At 37.1% G+C, this 19330-nt stretch overlaps 1 protein-coding gene across 2 annotated transcripts in view; it reads left to right on the top strand.

Annotated features, from left to right (window-relative positions):
* Positions 1 to 19330, top strand: part of chl1a (cell adhesion molecule L1-like a) — a 58144-nt gene that overhangs the window by 27994 nt on the left and 10820 nt on the right. The window contains exons 15-26 of one of the 2 annotated variants that reach the window (XM_066671894.1): positions 674 to 798; positions 1161 to 1262; positions 1485 to 1682; positions 2242 to 2312; positions 2668 to 2890; positions 7368 to 7483; positions 8659 to 8863; positions 9514 to 9636; positions 10792 to 10971; positions 14345 to 14452; positions 16973 to 17134; positions 17979 to 18110. In XM_066671894.1, coding sequence (XP_066527991.1) covers positions 674 to 798; positions 1161 to 1262; positions 1485 to 1682; positions 2242 to 2312; positions 2668 to 2890; positions 7368 to 7483; positions 8659 to 8863; positions 9514 to 9636; positions 10792 to 10971; positions 14345 to 14452; positions 16973 to 17134; positions 17979 to 18110 — 1745 coding nt within the window. The remainder of the gene's footprint in view (positions 1 to 673; positions 799 to 1160; positions 1263 to 1484; positions 1683 to 2241; positions 2313 to 2667; positions 2891 to 7367; positions 7484 to 8658; positions 8864 to 9513; positions 9637 to 10791; positions 10972 to 14344; positions 14453 to 16972; positions 17135 to 17978; positions 18111 to 19330) is intronic. The other variant, XM_066671895.1, reaches the window with a different exon arrangement.

Raw genomic sequence — 19330 nt, 5'->3', positions numbered from 1 at the left:
TTAAAATTGCGTTGATTTCATATGCCCCCTTTTCATCTTCAAGACGTATATTTTGTTGTTTTTATTTTACACAGTTCTATAATGAAATTATTACAAATATTCTGAAGTAGATAATGTAATGTAGCTTTAGGGAACACAACTGGACCTTAGCACCACTGTTATGGAAATATTTTCAATGTATTGATTCATGCAGGAAGTTACACTGTAAATAACGGGAAACTATAATTTAATCAAGTGTTAACATTTGCTTTTATTTGCCTAATTTATGTAATTTAATTTAATAGTGTTAACTCAAAACGAAATCTCTGTAGCTTAGATAAGTATAGCTGTGAATGTTAGGCCTGCTGTATATAACTCTATATATGTGACAGACTCCAAGTATGAGTAATGTGTTAGTTGATACAAATGCCAAATATCTTAGCCAAAGTCACTGTGGAATTGATATGAGATCAAATATATTTTTATATGCATTCCACAAGCTTCAAGCTTTGATCCTAGAAAGCTTTTGATCAAGCTACTCAATTAAATTGCATTGTTGTGCTTTTTTTATTAGAAGACGAATGTTGTCTTGAGAGAGGGAACATGTATTGTTGCTGATAATATCATGATTTATTCTTTGGAGTTACACAGTATATATAAAATACACAGTAATGTTTTTTTTGTTGAATTACAGATATTATTTTGATATGGGGTCTTTGAAGATCTTCAATGTAAGTCAAAATGACAAAGGAGTGTATACCTGCATTGCAAGAACATCTCTGGATGAAGACACTGCTAGTGCACGTGTAACAGTGCTGGGTAGGAACACCATGTAATATGTATTAATTGTGGCTGCATATTCACACAGATCATTTGTAGAAAGAATTGTTTGGACTGCAGAAATCATGTTGGCATCTTAAAAAATTATGTATGAAAACATATTTGTGTGTTGTATCTTCAAACATTTGTGGATTATTAATAAGTGATTTCCCCTAGCTGACTCAGATGTTCATCTGTGCACATACAACTTGTTAAATCTCCTTAGCGGACCATTGCCTGTGAAAATGGGACACACTAGCACATAAGTCTAAGATCACCATGCCATTTTCTAAGCATCAGCTATAGTGGTATTAAGCCCCTTAGCCCCTTCTATTATACCTGTAATGTACAATGTTCCTTAGATACCCCTGATGCTCCAATGGCGTTGACCCTCTCTGATATTCGAGATCGTAGTGTTATACTTCAATGGGTTCCTGGCAAGGACAACAACAGCCCTGTAACAGGTAACAATAGTGTTCATTCTTACACTAATTTAGTTCCAAGCCACTACAGTCTGCATAACCCTCCTCCTAGTGCTCACATTCTTGTTACAGTTCTTTATATTTCGATGCACATTCACTGCTCGAAAGCACTCCAGCCCTTTCCCACTGGGACTAGCTTACAGTATATATAGAGTGTGTCTTCTGCATACTGAATAACTTCTAGCATTTTCTATTCATGAGCAGAATACATCATCGAGTACGAGGAGAACCACTGGGAGCCGGGCAACTGGAGGCCCCTTTTACGAGTTTCTGGCCACCAGACCTCCGCACCGCTCTCTTTATATGGCCACATTAACTACCACTTCAGAGTCACTGCTGTCAATGCCATCGGCACAGGACGTCCCAGCAAACCCTCGGAGAGATATAAAACGCCTCCTGCTGGTAGGAAGCACACTACCCTTTCCCTCTGGATGTTCATGTCATGTGTCTCTGACAAATGACCTTGCTTGGCTTGTCCTTGATATCCTTTCAACTTTCCTGAAGCTGCTGCTGCTCTATAAGTTCTTTAGATAAACTTAAATTGAGCAAAGCATGTGGTTATATATTGCCAAACCATTTTTTTCCGTTTTTCATGTTTATGATCATGCTGTTATCAACATCATTTAAAATAAATAAATCACTCACACAGGTGCTGCTAAGTAGCCAGTTTTTTTGTATGGTTCTATTGATAATTTTCTAAGTTTCCATTAGCATAAAACATAAACTATGGTTCGTAAAATAGAAATTCATTTTCCCACAAAACAATCCCAAAGGTTCTATGCACCATTAAACTCAATAAGTGGATGTATTGTTTTAGATAGTAATCACTGGATTAATAATTACAAAACTAATTCATAGTTTCTGAGAGTATCATTTTGATATATTGTATATATATACAATTCCCATAGATGGGATGAAAAATTGTGCTGATGTTATTTACTGAAATTTTTTCTTTAAACAGCCCCTGATAGGAATCCTGAAAATATAAAGATTGAGGGACGTTCGCCTCATCAGATGGACATAACTTGGGAGGTAATTTAAAAAAAAAAATCAACAAGAAAATATATAAATCTGGTCATTCTATCAACCAGTTTGAAAGCACTTTGCAGATCTACAGTTACAGAGTTTAGCCCATGTTGGTGTCACGTATCTGTCCAGAAACATGTCCAGATTGTGTCCACTGACTTGACCTGAAATGTTTACAGAAAAGCAATTGAATTTCAGGTGTCATTTTTTAGATGTAGGGCCTAGATATCTTTTATATATTATTGTTATATATATATAAATTAAATATATAATTCTATTTTGTCACAGTTTTGCTTTGATATCATAATAATAATGCACTCTTTATGAGTAGGTCTAATCAGTCTGCTCCTTTGTGTCTCAGCCTTTGTTACCAGTGGAACACAATGGGCCTGACCTGGAGTATAAGCTGAGCTACAGGCAGCTGGGGGTGGAGGATGACTGGACAGAGCAGATGATGAAGAGACACTCATTTTCTGTGAAAGGCACCCCCACATTTGTTCCTTATGAGATCAAAATCCAGGCCAAAAACCACCAGGGTTGGGCTCCGGAACCCCGAGTAGTGACTGGATATTCTGGAGAAGACTGTGAGTAAAGCACTGCTGTATTCCCTTCGCTTTGCAGAAGTTTTTACTTTAAATTTGTACACTATGTGTCCAAAAGTTGGTCGACATAGAGTTACCAAGACTTGCCAAGAGTGTATTTAGAAGTCAGGATTTGTCTCAATTTCCTGCAGTAACAGCCTCAACTCTTTGGTGAAGGCTTTACACTTGTTACTGGAACATTGTGTGAGCATCGGTAAGGTCAGGTACTCATGTTGGATCACTAGTTCTGGGTCACAAACACCATCCGCCCACAACTTCTCCCAGACGTATTGAACGAACTTTATTCACTACACAGAGTGGAGGTCCAATGTCCACAGTGCTGGGGGGATTTATACCTATAGGTTGGACTCTCAGAACTGGGCATGGTGACCCCACGGTGAAGTGTCCCATAGTGTCCAGTTCTACTTACAAGGTTTTTTCAATGGAGAAGATACAAATGCTAAATAATTCAAAATTACTCATTGCAAGATAGGTACCAAACTTTTGGCCACATAGTACATCTGATTTGCATGTTTAAAATAATATTATTGTCTGGGCATAATTATTGATCTCCCAACATTGCTGATAAAATAAAACAGAAATACTTGATTATTAAATATTGTTGCTGTCCAATAAAAAACATACATCTCCATTTTTGTGGTTTTTTGTTTACTACATTGTTTGAACTCACTTCATATTGTGTGAAAATTTCATGACGAATGGACCAATAGGAATGGTCCAGTATAACTTGTTATATTATCATTTTACATTGACTTTCATTGGAAGTTACTGAGAGTTTTCCATCTTCTGTAAAGTTGCTCTTTTGGAGATACCTATTCTTCATTGGACAGTGACAATATTTTATTGTTATAAATACATTAACATTCAATATTAACATTCAATATTGTTTTCAGTCTAATATCAGTGGTTAAAGCAATTGTGTGTGCCCTTTTACACACAATGTTAATGTTGTCTTTGAGGCTTGGTAAAAATATAGATGACAGCTGGTGCAGACATTTTGGCAAAAATGCATGAACATTTGTGGCGAGGGGATAGATGCTTAATCTAAGACCAGGCACTGCTATGAATTCATCATAATGTTTATTCATCTTCATATGATTATATCTTATCATTTTCCTCCTGGTCAGTGATTGTCTTATTTTGCTTTGTGTGTAATTTGTGTTTTTATCTCATATATGTATCTTCAGTCGCCTTATGGCATTGTCTTGGGGATAATGCAACAGGTTGGGTGATTTTTATGTATCTGTCAAGCCCAGAGCATGTCAGTCCAACATTCACCAGCAAAAACAAACTTTTGATTGGTGGTTCATATCTGTAACCACCAATCAAATATCTGTAATTGAAAGAGGTCCAAGAATGTTCTCCTTCCTTTATATTGTTTCATTTGCTTTTTCATTTCTTATTCTGGAACAGCAAAAAGGCAAACTGCCAACAATGGGTACCCATATATCTGCGGTTGCTATATTATTCATTCATTCATTCATTGTCTGTAAGCGCTTGCCCAGTTCAGTGTCACAGTGGGTCCAGAGTCTACCCAGAATCACTGGATGCAAGGTGGGATCACACCCTGGAGGGGGCACCAGTCCTTCACAGGGCAACACACACTCACACACTCACACCTATGTACACTTTTTAGCCGCCGATCCACCTACGAACGTGTGTTTTTGGACTGTGGGAGGAAACTGGAGCACCCGGAGGAAACCCACGCCGAGAACACACCAAACTCCTCACAGACAGTCACCCAAAGCAGGACTCCAAAGATTGCTGGGGCTGTGTGACAGTGACAATACCAGCTGCACCACCATGCTGCCCTGCTATAGTATTTACCAATAAATAAAATTTATGATATCAGTCTTAAACTGGAATTATCAGCAGTGATTACGTTTGCTGACTTGCAATCATTTCACAAAATGTCTATAGCACAAAGCTGCAACAAATATTTGGTGTTATACTGGCCAAAAGTTGTAGAAGCAGTGTTATTAAATCTATTTGTTATTAATTTCATAGTTTATTTCACTGTACTTTGCTCAAACCCATTCTCCAGATTCTTAAACATTTTTAAGCATATCTCTTGGGCACAGAGCTTCTGTGAATGTTTTTAACTGTTATGATGGGCAACCAAATTGAGCAAGCCATAGTGTGTGTGAGAGACAGGCCTTATGATCTGTTAACATTAAGTATAGCATCCTTCTGTTGAACACAGCACAAATAATGGTGCATGCCATTGTAAATGTTGTCATGGTGATATAATTACTGGAATAACAGCTCCATCTCTGTCCACATGTATGGTGAGGTGTTAGCCACAATTTGACCTTTTTATGTTTTGAAATATAAAACTTTTATTACACATGGTAATTTGGGTAATTAAAGGTGCAATAATTCACAGTATGGGTGATCATCTGTGCACATGCAGGTTGTTTAATCTTTTCAAAATGCATGTTCAAACTTGGAGATTTATTACTCTGTAAATTGGACAAGAAGGAAAGCACTACAGCAGACATGAGCGTACACACACAGATCTAGTACGTAAATGACTGACAAGGCACAGGGCTTTAAAACTATAGATAACAGCAAACACATGTGAGCTTAGTCACATGACCTGGAAATGCTCACAGCTGTAGGGCATGACTAGATAAACACATGGGTTGGGACTCAGTAGGAGCTGCACATAAGCGTAATGTTGGTTACACAATGCAAAGTAAAAACTAGTGTCGTATAGAGCCTCTCAAATTTGGGCCATGGAGCAGTGGAACTGCATCTTCTGAAGTGATTAAGGTCCATCCAGTACGTTTGGATTGAGTTTGGATGCTGTTTCCATGGTGTTTTAACATCTAGTGTGAAGCTTTTTTAAAGCAAAAATGGACAAAGTCCTTATTAACCCCCTTTATTTCGGAAGAACTCTTGGATTTACTATTGTCCACCAAAATGCATGGCTATATAGTGTATAATTGCTTTAAAATGTAGGACTCATATAAGGATATATATTGATAAAGATTCAGTTCTATATGTTTTTAACAGTCCCTGTATTATATAGACTTAATTATTCATGTATCTGTAGTATCTTCTTTAGGATCTAAAAACACAAATTATGCAGCTCTATATGTCCCCCTTAAAGAGTACTGATGTTGGATGCTTCTTTTAGAATCAAAGGCAGATATCAAGACAGAAACTACCAATTAGTAATATAAAGAGCACATTTGATATAATGCAAAAAAATAAAATAAAGTGTATTGATGTGTTTGAAAACAGTGAAAAAAAATGCTCTTTATAGCAAATCACTTTTTGCGATATTTCTGATGTAAATATTCAAGATAGTACTTTTAGTGCATTTAGTAATTCATACTATTGAGTCACAATTTGAATCAGATAGTAATCGGTGATGGCAAGAAAAGTTTTTCATCTATCTTGACAACAGTTGGCTTTGATAAAGTGATACAAACAGGAGGTTATAGTGCAGTGGATATATATTAATTCTGAAGCTGCACCTGTGTTCACTTTCATGGAATTTCTTAGAGGTAACCTACTAAATTGGCCACCCACTGTGCAGTGTGTCAATCTCATTTTGTTTGTCTGCTCTGTAATGTTTTATAATGTTTCACCATAATCTTACATGACAATACATCCTAAAATACATTGCATTTACCTACTACTGGAAAGTATTTGTAGAAATCTAAGTAATAAAAACCCCAGACTTTGGGCTGTGGGGCAGGGGAACTGCACTCAAGATTACCGTGATGGAGTTTTGAGTTGGAATGTTTGTGTTCTAGGAACCTCCAAAATCATTACCTGACGTCATTAATGTTCTGGTGCTTGAGTGCTATCAAGTCCTCATGGCAACATTGCAGTATCTATTATAAAGCCTTCCTACATAAGTTGGAGCTCAAGTATTAATAAAACCCTTCATTTTAGAAGAAAAACTTGGCCATATGTTGTATGTTTTTATAACCCAGTATACGTTTCCAGTAGCTAACAATGTCATGGTTGTGAAACATTAAACAATGCTCACCTTCAACCTCTCTCGCAGCAAATTCAAGGGATTAAACACTGGTTAAGAAGTACTAGGGTTTGTTGGAGAACATTGGACTGATGTCCTCTGAGCTTCAGAGTGTGCTGTGTTCTTATGAAATATAAAACTGTGGTGGTTATTTGTCCTAGAGTGTCCATCCTTTCTGACCTGTAGGTGACCCATGTAGCAAGTGTCATGTAGATTAAATCTATGTCGTGTGAGGATTAGGGTTATTACTGTAGCAGAAGTCCACCCCTCGTTCCCAAATCCCACCCCCTTCAGACAAACACACACACACACACACACTGACCTTTCTCTTTCTGTTGTCTTTTTTTTTAACATGTAAATATGTGTATCTGTGTTTGTGTTCAACACTGACCCATATCCCCCTCAGAGAGTTTGAGTGTTTGTTGAATGTGTTTAACTCAGACCTGTGTGTTGTGTGCTTTCCAGTTCCGCTGGCAGCTCCTGGGAACGTGTCAGTGGAGGTGTTGAACTCTACGCTGCTCAGGGTCAGCTGGTCACTCGTCCCTCAGGCTCAGCTGAGGGGTCATCTTGGCGGCTACAATGTGAGTGCCTGACCCGCAGGTCTCCAGTGTCCTTCCTACCACTCGACACTGTCTGGGTTACGGCCCTGCGGTTCTTTAGCGGGGTCAGGAGGGCAAAGTCATTTAGCCACAACCCAGCAGTTTGTAGCTATTAATGGACCGCCTCCTCTTTTTTCTCAGCTCGTTACACTTTATCTTTCTTTCCACCCCCTGCCTTTACACTCTGTTTCATATTCTTTCTCAGATACTAAGCCAAGAATTGTACCGTTCAGTTTGCTTGGATAATTATATTATTACATATATACATACACATAATCTATAGGGTCCTCTATATGTAATTACATATCATGGATGTCCAATTAAAACATGTATCTCCCAAAATAGTAACTTTACAGGAGAAGGAAAAAACCTTATTAACTTTCAATGGAAGTGAATATAAATATATTTAATTCCAAGTTATTTTGGAGCATTTCTATTGGTCTATTCATTATGAAATTTTTCTACAATGTAAAGGACAGCTGCTGTATTCAGATGATGTAGCAAACTAAAGATCAACAGTAATGGAGATACATGTTTTAAATTGGTTAGTGACAATATTTACCTAAATAGCAAGTTTTTTTTGGACCATGGGAGGAAACTGGAGCACACAGGGAGAGCACATCAAACTCCTCACAGTCACAGGACTTGAACCCACAATCTCCAGTTCCCTGGCAATGCTACCTGCTCTCTAATACCAGTATCACTTTCTTTATTTTTACTTTATTTTACAGTTAATAAGCTGACTGATCTCAATACATATAAACACTCCTTATGATAATCAAGTTCAACTACTTACAGATTCATGTACTGTAGGTGTTCAGTTGTGCACTCTCAGCTTATATAATCTCCATAGAAGAGCATGAAATAAAATTGGATGCATTGGAACAGCTGCATCTAAGCTTAAGGTCACCATACTTAATGTCTGGAGCTGTATAAAGCACTCCAGTTCTCACTGCATTTGCCCTTTCTTGAGGAATAGAGGCTGCTACTGTTCCTTATTTGTACTCTTCTTTTCAGAAGAAATGTTGGAGACCACACATATTTGGGCATATATTGTATATTCATCTCATGTCATATTTCTTCTACTCTAACCTTTCTCCAACTGATTTGACTCCTCTCCCTCTTATCACGCAATTCTTTTTCTCGCCTTCTCTCAGGTGATTTGGTGGAGAACACAGAGTCTGTTGACCCCTAAGGAAGTTCCTGCTGAGAAGCAGGTTCTCAGTGTTCAGGGGAACAGCAGTCACACCATGGTTCCTGGACTGAAGCCATTCTCTGAATACCGCCTCACCGTCAGCGTCTTCAACGGGAAGGGCAGCGGCCCCAGCAGCAGTCCGCTCACCTTCACAACACCACAGGGAGGCAAGCACGCTGTTCTGCATCATTTACATTCCAAACAGGCCTTTCTTAGAAGGCTGCAAACTTTTTTAAAGCTATTTCACATTTATGTGACTTGCAGTTCCCCTGGTACTGAGAGCAAGTGGCAGCTAACCCTTAGATGTTCCACTTATCTCAGCATATTTTTCTCACTCATACCTCATGAAGCATTGAAATATTCTGTTGGAAATGTGAATTGCACTTTTCGAATCAACACTCTAGACGAGTTTATAAAGTAAGACAGGAGATGTTTTACACATCTCCAAAATAAATATGGAACATTTCATGGACCAAGATTCAGATATTAATTTCCTCTCAAACAGTTTTTAAGTTGAATTCTTTATAAGAAAAATATAAAAACAGAAAACATTTACCAGCATCAAAATTACCTCAGCATCTAAATATAATATGTCAACAACTTCTATTTATTTTATATATATTCACAAATTGTCTACAAATAAAATACAAGTAAAACTAGCCTGGCTCAGTGCTGTATAAATAAATAAGGACAGACTTTTGAAGGGAGTAGGTTGTAATTTATTCTCTAATTCTGTGGTTCCAGTAAGTGTTAGTTGTGTTATTTTGAAGATGACTGAACCTTTGCCAAGGATTAAGTGTGTGTTAATTGTGCGCAGTTCCTGGGAGACCTCCAGTCCTGAAAGCTACAAACCTGCAGGGTGACGCCATCACTCTGGTGTGGGCTCCACCACTTGAAGCCAATGGCGTTCTCACAGGCTATAGGCTGCAGTACCAGATAAGTATGTGAACACGATTCAATTTCAGTTACATCACAGTCTTTGGCAGTGTTCCGTTTATTGTATAAGCAGTGATTAATAAATAGTGATAAAATTAATCTGGCAAATGCCACCATGCTTGGATACTGTTGCTTACACCATATGAATACAGATAAACCTGTCAACTCTCACAAATCAATTCATCAGGTTTCACAAAAATAAAACCATCAACAAACAAACCTGCATTGGGTGTAATTGACAGAGTTTTGACCTGACTTTATATACAAATTCAGTTTGTTCATAGCAACTGCTACTAGGTTTACAAAAGAATAACAAAATGTATATAGTTATTTCTTATCCCTGACTAAAATGGACCAGGTTAAAATGGCAATTGCATACAATATTAACACCAAGAACCAAACAGTTCAATACACATGCTTTTGCAGTGCTTTTTATCAGATGGAACTCATAACGAATGCAGTGACTAATAAATTCTTCTCACCTGCCATTTTCAAACGACTTAATTTTTTGGTTGTTTTTTGCTAAATAAAGTGAAAAATTTAATTTTCAATACTATGCAGCTGTTACCATAAAATGGAATCCTTTATTCAAAAAGCACTTTAAAACATATTTCACACATAATTATTACTAATTCTTATTACTTAATAATAGTTACTTATATGCATTTAATTTAATTTGTTGGCATATTGCTTTGTGATTGCCCCAGAACTCCATAACAGAACAATAGAGCAACACAATGCTGAGATGGATATAATATGTTCTGCTGCAATTGAAGAAGTTACGATTTAATAGTTTTGGTTTTTGGGAGTGTATGTTTATTTAAGCCATTATATTTATATATGATTAATACTCATCATTTTGAAAATATCTTGTACAATTTGCAATTACTTGGTTGCAGCTGTTTAGTGTAAATGTTGTGGAAGTTGAAAAAAAGTGATATCAGAGAGTTCTATTACCTTTTATAGGAACATATATTAAACTGTTAACAATGGGTGTCAGCTCACAGAATTCCTAGCATATTTTTTAAATTAAGAAAACTTTTTTTTTTTGTAATTTACTATAAAATTCCAGTGTGGAATTTTAATCTTAAGTGCAAGTAACAATATGAATGTAGGCTTCATCTTAACTATAGGACTGTAACTGTGTGTCTTACTACAGTCAATGAAACAACGAAGGTGGCTGAAACTTATGCAGCGAACATAACTGGACCAGAAACAACACAGTGGGTTATACATGACCTGAAGTCTGACAACCTGTACAAGTTCTACTTAAGTGCGTGCACTGTTGTGGGCTGTGGAACAGCCATCAGTGAAGAGACAAAACTTATGCATCTAGCCCGTGAGTATACAGCACTACAGACAGTGCCTTATTTACGTAAGGCTGTCTCTGTCCTGAAAAATGATGCCCAATATATCCAAGTTGCATCCTTACATTTTGTGATATTAATGATACCTGCACAAATTTTTCATTGTTTGATTATTTGGTTTATTTTTGGAAGGATTATATGTATATGCTAGTATCTAAAGAATCTTTTGCATGAATTGTATCTGTATAAATTATTTGGAACTGTATGTTGGGGATATAGTTACAATAGAGAGCCAGTTTAATTTATGAACAGGTATGTATATTTCATCATAAGCTGTACTTTAAAATACTTTATGAACTAGTTTACATTTAATTTCTCTGTAGATTAGTCTGTTATAAGGATAATGTCTTTACACTGTGATTGTTTTTATGAAGATATATATCACGAAGAGTCTACAGCATCTTTTGTCTCATCGACAGAGTTGAGTATGTATCAGTATGTGGGGTAATATGCTGTTCAATGTAGCTGAATAGTTAGATGCTATTAGAACCCATTTCTTAACAGAGCAACCTAAATAAGCTTTTCAATTATTTTATTGATCTCTTATTTTTATGCCTCACTGTAAGAGTGTGGTGCATTCTAATAAGCACATGAGCTCTCTCCCTTATCAAGTTTCTCTCATGCTCAGTCATTTTGTTAGACTTTAACATTTTATTTTTATGTGGAAAGTAGATATTTAATCAATAATGAGAATGTAGGACGTTTAACTAATATTTAGCACCTTCCTGTTAAGTACTATTTAACAATGGTTTGTCATTTTTCTAAGCTGATTTTTCTACAACACCACTGGGAACCTCTCCTGAGATGAGTATGTACCAGCATCAGCAGTTAGTAGCTTTCTAATAAAGCCTCAATCAGAAATGAACACAGTGGACAAGTGTATCTACATTATATGTCCAGTAGTGTGCAGACACTTAGACATTCAGCAGTTCTTCTGAAATCAATGCTCTTAATTTGAATTTCTAACATGGCTGCCCTAATAACCTTTCCTCTTTCAGGAATGATTATTTTAGATGATGGAACATTGCTGTGAGTGTTTGATTGCATTCAGCCATAATAGCATTAATGATCAGATGCTTAATTTGGATGGTTAAAGTAGCTGAATTAAATGATTAGATGGGATGTCTACACAACAATAAGGACATGTAGTGTGGTTAGTGTATGAGAATGATACACTATGAGAATCAACATTAATAACAGTAGTTTGTGGTTAAAGTACTGGTGTAGTAGTGAAATAGTAATATAGAAAATGTAGCACTAGCATTAGCACATTCTTAAAAAATAAGCATTTTTTTGTGCTACTTTTTTTTTTAACTCCAATTTGTCAGAGTTATAAAGCAGTTTTGAATAGAAGTCTGTAATTATTCTGTAGGTGGATGTATCAAATCTGTACATGCCAGCCAATGACAATTTAGAAACCTTTGTTTTTGTAGAGCCTTGTAGAGTTGCAGTAGTGGTATGAATGTGGTGATGGGAAGTGGTAGAATGTTTTGTTGTATTACTCACTCAAAGAACAGAATCTGGCATTTATGTTTTATTCAGTGAGAAAGAACATATTGACCAGTAGTGTTTGATTTAAGCTGATATTGTCTTTGCTTGAACTGAATCCAATCACTGCTGGGGCAATATCCCTGAGCTCCTTATAAAGAGCATGCAGAAGCTCCAGTGTACTTAAAGCCACAGTGAGGAGCTGGTAGGCCAATTTCTGGCACGGCAGCATGTCGCTTTGTTGGCTTTCAAATAACAACAGCACACCCACTAAAATAGCAGCTAATGTGGTTGGCTGCTGAGAGAAAGACATTGTTTAAGGCTCATGCTCTTTGAAAGAGGTGCTGCCGAAGCCTGATCGAGCAACAGCAAAAACAATGTGTGTGTGATGATTGGAGACCGACAGCTCATAGTTTCTTGAATCCGGATGACATGCATGGATATTGCATTTTGGAGGCTGACAACAATATGTCAGCTCACGAGGCAATGATAAGGCGACTGACAAATCCTCCTCTACTGTAGTCGAACCTCCCGTGATCTGCATGTGGTGTGAAAAATCCTTTCTTTCTGTCTTGCAGGGCAGCCCTTCTCTTTCACTTCATCCCATACTGTCACTACCACTGACATTCTCTCCATTTCCACCATAGGTATCCACCATGGTATTACAATCCTCATCAGGTTTCACCTGTTATTTGTTTTTACACATAGAAAGATCAGACATCAGTTGGAAATGGCTAACATGGCCCACATACATAATAGTTCTTTTAATTTGGTCTATAAATTGTTACACAATATACTTGAAGCACATTTTGCTCCATGGACAGATAAGACTCTTAGCTTGGCACGTTTTTTATAATATTTCTCTCAGACCTAGAAAACTAGATGGGGAAGCACAGTAAATAGTTTAACACTGACCTTATACGACCTATCCAAGTACCTCAATCAACCAAGTAATGTGAAGATCAGAAGCAGAATTTTCTGTTCCTCCTTAAATGGTGCAAGTGTTATGCTCTGGTACCCTCTAATTGGAAATAAAAATTAAATAATTCAACTTCAGCCTCACTGTGAAATGTTCACCTGTCTTAATAATGATTTAAGGCAGTGTTTGGCCATGAAGCTGTGAGACTGTTTCTGATGAGCTTGTACAAACAGCTCTTAATGAAGCAATTTAAATCATGTTTGGAATCTTTGCTATGGTTATTTTAGAGTAGCAGTCTGCTGCCTTCCCCCATACTGAGTTAGAATCAGAATCGGATTTAGAATTGGAATTGCAATCAGCCAAAAAAATATAACTGATGAATAGTGACTCACATTATACTGAACAGTAGGGGTGTAACGGCACACAAAAGTCACTGTTCAGTACAGACCATGGTATGTACCTCACGGTTATGTAAGGTATAGCACTGGAAAAGCCAAAAAAACCTATATATAATATCAAATACCATATCTGTTTTTTTTATTTGTTATATACACTCCTTTTTTTAGTACTGTACAAATGAAGTTCAAATGTCCCTATGTTTAAATATTGTAGTTTTTTTTTTAGACTTCAGTTCTGCATTAACTTCATCAGAGTTCTTTGATCACATGCACCAAACCGTGACCCACGTACCGCAACAGAACAGTACCAATACATGTACCGTTACAGCCCTACTGAACAGCCCCCCTCCATTGTCTGTAGATTTCAGAATGTCTTTTTAAAATCATTATCATTACACTGTTAGAGCTTCTCAGTCATTAGTGCCTTTATAATCAGGGCTATTCTCGGTCTCTTGCCTGAACTATGTATTTTGTAGTGCTTGTCCCTCTATTTTTATTTTTTGGGTCTCTATCTCTTTCTTTTTCTCTCTCTCAATTCAGCACTGATCAACATAAGCACCGCTGTTAGTGACAGCTTTGCCAAAATCAGCTGGACAGCGAGAGGAAGTCTGTCAGATTCAGAAATCTATGTCGCAATTATGGACCACCGTAAGGACCCCCCCCCCCTCTATTATTTAGCTAATAACAGGCTTATAATAGCAGTGGTTAAGTTAGTTAGAAGAACTGAGCAATATGTTTAAGTCACATTTCCAAAAATAAGCTATAGGGGTGTAAATCTCTGACTTTGATCTGACAATTTAATGCTTTTAAAAAATATATTCACTACATATATTTTCACTATATTTTTTAGCACCTTCTTTTAAATGCACACAATTAGAGATGTTGGGATTCCTCAAATATTCAGAGTCATGGAATAGTACAAAGCTGAGTATTAAATTAACTTTTTCAGTATGCAGATTAACATCTTACCAGGGTCCTGGCGTTGTGGGTTTGAACCCCACCTCTCGTGTGAGGAGTTGGGTGTGTTCTCCTGGGTCTGTGTGGGTTTTCTGCCACAGTCCAAAAAAAAACTCCACACATTTGTAGGTGGATTGGCTACTCTAAAGTGTCCATAGGTGTGAGTGTGAGATGCCCTGTCCAGAGTGTGTTCCTGTGCCCAGTGATTCAGTGTAGTCTCCGCAGCCACCGCAACACTGCACTGAATAAGCAATAACAGACAATGTATAAATTAATGAAATAAACTTCCCTGTAGTCCTTTGTATTTGAATATTTATCTACTAAATGTCTAAACAGCATGTTTTGTTCTTGTTTCTAAGTTGTTTTTTTCCATATTTGAAAGCATAAAAAGACTGCCTGAATGAATTAGTTAATAGTATCCGTTAACTAGATGTTTCAGTGTGAAAACAGGTTTTCAGCAATTTGTTACTTTTAGGGCAAACAATTTTTAAACGTTTTAAATTGTGACCTATGTCTATGGGTCTGTTGTCTGATTGACAGCAGTGTCTCTGGTGCCACCCATACTTACAGGAGGAGAATGCAGATAAAAGCAGAATGATTTCTTGGATTCTAACAGTAGGAAAGATGCATATTGTTTTCTAGTTAGTCATTTTAAATTACATAACATTGTAAGAATACATGCAATTCAAAAACTTCTCTCAGATCAATGCATTTTACACCCCAATGAGCTTATTTATAGCACTGTCCTTGTTAACGTGTGCAAGACTTCACCTGTAACACATCATTTTGCCAACAAATGCAATCCAGATGAAGTGGCAAAGTTGCAGTTATATGTGAACGTCTGAAATATCTCATGTTACTTCTCACCCCTGAGAGTTAGAACCCATGTGTCACAACACTGGCATAAATTAACTATGTTTACATACACACCATGGTCTAGCCCAGGTCTTGATACACAAAGCTTACAGAGACTATAGCAGTTGGACCAGGGCAATAATTGCAGGACTGTTATGATTGGACATTTAAGCACTTAGATCACTTCACTGATTGAAATACAGATAATTAAAGACATTATATGGCTTTGTCTGCGGTATCAATGCGTATGATTATGACACCAAAACAAAATGACTTGCAAAAGTCAAAAGTGCTGCACGTTTGATAAGAGGAGATCTTCTTCATGTTATAGATTTTATGAGATTTTGACATTTCAGTAGAAGCAAAGAAAAAACTTTTAAACATGACACATATATGGACAAAATAATCTGGGTTATAAATGCATACAGGTAACGAGAACTACAAAAACTACTCTTTCGTCCGGCTCATGGAAATGTCTCTGTTCCATCCATTTTCTTAGACTATCATAAGAGCTACTGGCTATTAAGTGCATGAAAACATAGTTAACAGAATGTTGTGATGCATAGCCATAGTGAAGCTACTAAAGAATATTAACCCAGGCCTAGATACAGCTAACATATATGTGCATAAACACTGACATTCAAGAGTTTGTAATCACTTGTCATAATAATATTGTTTAATATATAGCATTAAAGGCAATGTGAATCCTAATATTATAAATTAGATGATTATTTAAATTTAGATTTTTTTTATTCAACATTAACGACAAGCAATCGTAAACTAAATATCATAACAAAAATGGTTAATAAATGATAGTTATACAATGTAATCTACGTAATGTAATGTAATGTAAGTTTAAGCAACACTTTTGATATACAAGCTGTTTGAATGTCTGTCCTTATGTTGTATAGATTTCTCTGTCAGTATCATCTATAGCTCTCTTCGTCATTCTAACTCCGTTAATATTGAATGGAATCATCTTATGATCCCAAGGTGTAAGTGTACATTATTTGCATGTTGTCATTTCTGGAACAAAACTTTGTATCTCCGTTTTGGTGTTTTTTTCTTTTTTGACAAAGTTTGAAAAGTTCCAAATGCATTTTTCATTGTGTCAAAACTGAATGATGACTGGACCATTATTAATTAACCCTAGGTACTAAAAACTTTATTTTATTTATTTTGTTACATTAATTCACAGGAAAATGTAACAGTTTTTTTCTTCTCCTGTAAATTCATCATTTTTGGAGATATGATGTTTTGTTCCAACAGGCATGTATTAGCATACCCTGCTAAAAAAGTGCTGTCTTGTGGTTTGGGGTTGAGGGCTAATGCTTTCTGGTTGCATGCATCCTGTAGGTGATGGTATCTGGAGGATTTCTGAAGCTTTAAACACTTCTAAGACTTTCCATATCATTGAGGGACTGGAGCCAGAGACTGTGTACACAGTGCGAGTGCTGGCTTCCCACTGGCCTGATAACTCTAGTCTTTTTGAGGAGGTTTTCCAGACGAGAGGGAAAGGTGAGAGGGCAGAGAGTTCGCCTGGTAGAGCAGTGATGGAAGTGAGGCAAGATTAGCTTTTTTTTTTTTACATGAACATGAAGCACAGACAAAATCTATATTTATTTTCATGACCATCTAGAGATTACTGAAGGCTGATATGTTTAACAAATTACAAACACTTGTCTACTTCATTGTTTTAGATATACATTGTTTCTGAAGCTGATGCCTGCAGCATGTTACGTGGGTGGGTCAAAGCTTACCTTTTTACTAAGAAATGCACCAAAGAATGATCCAGCAGTTGAAGTGCAGCGAGTGATTGAAGTGAATGTGGGTATTTCAGCCTCTGTAGTGCGTAATGTAATGTAAGAATAAAGGGAGTGTGGAGAAAGATCTAAATTTAAAGGTCAAGGAAAAAGGTGTTTCATATACACGGACACTCTATGACCAAAAGACAGTAAAGTTCTGCTCACCCTATGTTTCTTCTGAAATGAAAATTATAAGTAGGTTGTTTTCCACTTTTCTAAGAGGGCTTTACACTAGATACTGGAACCTCAGCCACAAAACATTAATGAGGTCAGGTTGTGATGTTGTGTGATTAGTTTTGGATTACTCCCACAGGTACTGGATGATGATCCATTACATCATCTAACGTTCTGTTTCCTTTATGTTTGACAGCAGAGCTAAAGACATACATTATGAATATGTGCCCTGTACATTTTTTTTTCTTTTTTTTTATGGAAAACAATGGAAAATTTGTTGTCATTTAAAGTGCCATGATGTTAAACTGATTTATCCATTTACCTGATAGTTTCCAAGAGCCTGGAGATAGAGGGCTGCTGACAGATGCTGCTCTTTATTACAGGTATGGAAGGTGTGGGTGGAAACATCTCATCCGAAAGCTGGTTCATATGGGTGATGTGTGTCGTGGCTTTGCTCGTACTGGCTGTTCTGATTGTCTGCTTCGTGAGAAGGAATAAAGGCGGAAAGTATGCAGGTATGTCACTTTGGAGGTCACACTGGTCTCTCCAGGTGCTCAATCACACTGCTCTCTGTAGATGAATAGCAGTGGTCCCTCAGAGCTAAGGAGTCAAGGCCTATGCTGCTTTTTCTCCAGCTGCTGGTCCACCCACTGTGCACATTAGCAAAAGTGTCAAACCTTCACAAATACAGTCAAACACTCTCAGACGTTCCCAGTCACGGCCCTCAGCCCTCAGCTTCTACTTCTCCTGTAGAATTTGCCTCAGGCTCTTCAAGAGCTTCTGTCCTTACACACATGTAAACACATTTGACACAACGCACATACACATTCCCAGCCTCGTTTTCAAGCATTATCAGAACATCATACATGTGTAAAAAGTAAAAAATAAATGTACAAAATATATAACGTTAAAGCTACCTTCTAGTTTCTGCTTATTGTCAGATCTCACACAAACATAAAATTCGTTGGTCCACATTGTAGATGTAAATTCAGCCAGTCATCTTTTGCTGCAGAGTTCAGGTCAATAATATTCTAGTCCTTTATCAGTGGACACAGGACGCTGTTAGCTGGGTATTTTTGGTTGGTGCACTATTCTCGGTGACACTGAGGGGTCTAAAATTTGCAGCGGCACTGCTGTGTCTGATCCACTAGTATCAGAGCAACACATAATAACACAGCACAATCACTTCAGTGTGCGATGCGATGCTGAGAATGATCCACTACAAAATAATACCTGCTCTGTCTGGATGAAGACAGGCCAGCAGAATATGTAGAGCACCAGGTGGATTAGAGTCGGTAATTGTAGAATTAAGTTATGAACTTTTGTGGTAAGTAAAGCTGATAACAAGAACAAAACAATTTTCAAATTTTTTCAACCTTTACTGTAGTTTTTCTCGGTTTTTGAGGACATTCATATCCTTAAAGCATATGAAAACGAACACACACACACATGTCTGCATAGCACATACAGACACCACCCAGTCGCCTGACTGCCTGCAGGAGCTGTCGAAACAAAACACTGAATATTTCATCACCTCTGCATTTCTCTTTCCTACCCATCTGTGACTCTTCATGAAACTCATCTTTTGTCTCATTTGAAGCTTGTTACTTTTTAATCATATTTACACAAGCTGTTTGAAAATGGGAAATATGCACAGGGATGTAATTCAAACGTTTGATGTGCAGAAAGATGTGTGCTCTGCCTTGGTTATATTATTCGCTCTGAAAGGACCTGA

This window comes from Hoplias malabaricus, chromosome 5 (genome assembly GCF_029633855.1).
Source record: "Hoplias malabaricus isolate fHopMal1 chromosome 5, fHopMal1.hap1, whole genome shotgun sequence".
In the NCBI taxonomy this organism is placed as follows: Eukaryota; Metazoa; Chordata; class Actinopteri; order Characiformes; family Erythrinidae; genus Hoplias; species Hoplias malabaricus.
The sequence above is the reverse complement of the archived record's forward strand: the minus strand, read 5'-3'. Positions and strand labels throughout refer to the sequence as shown.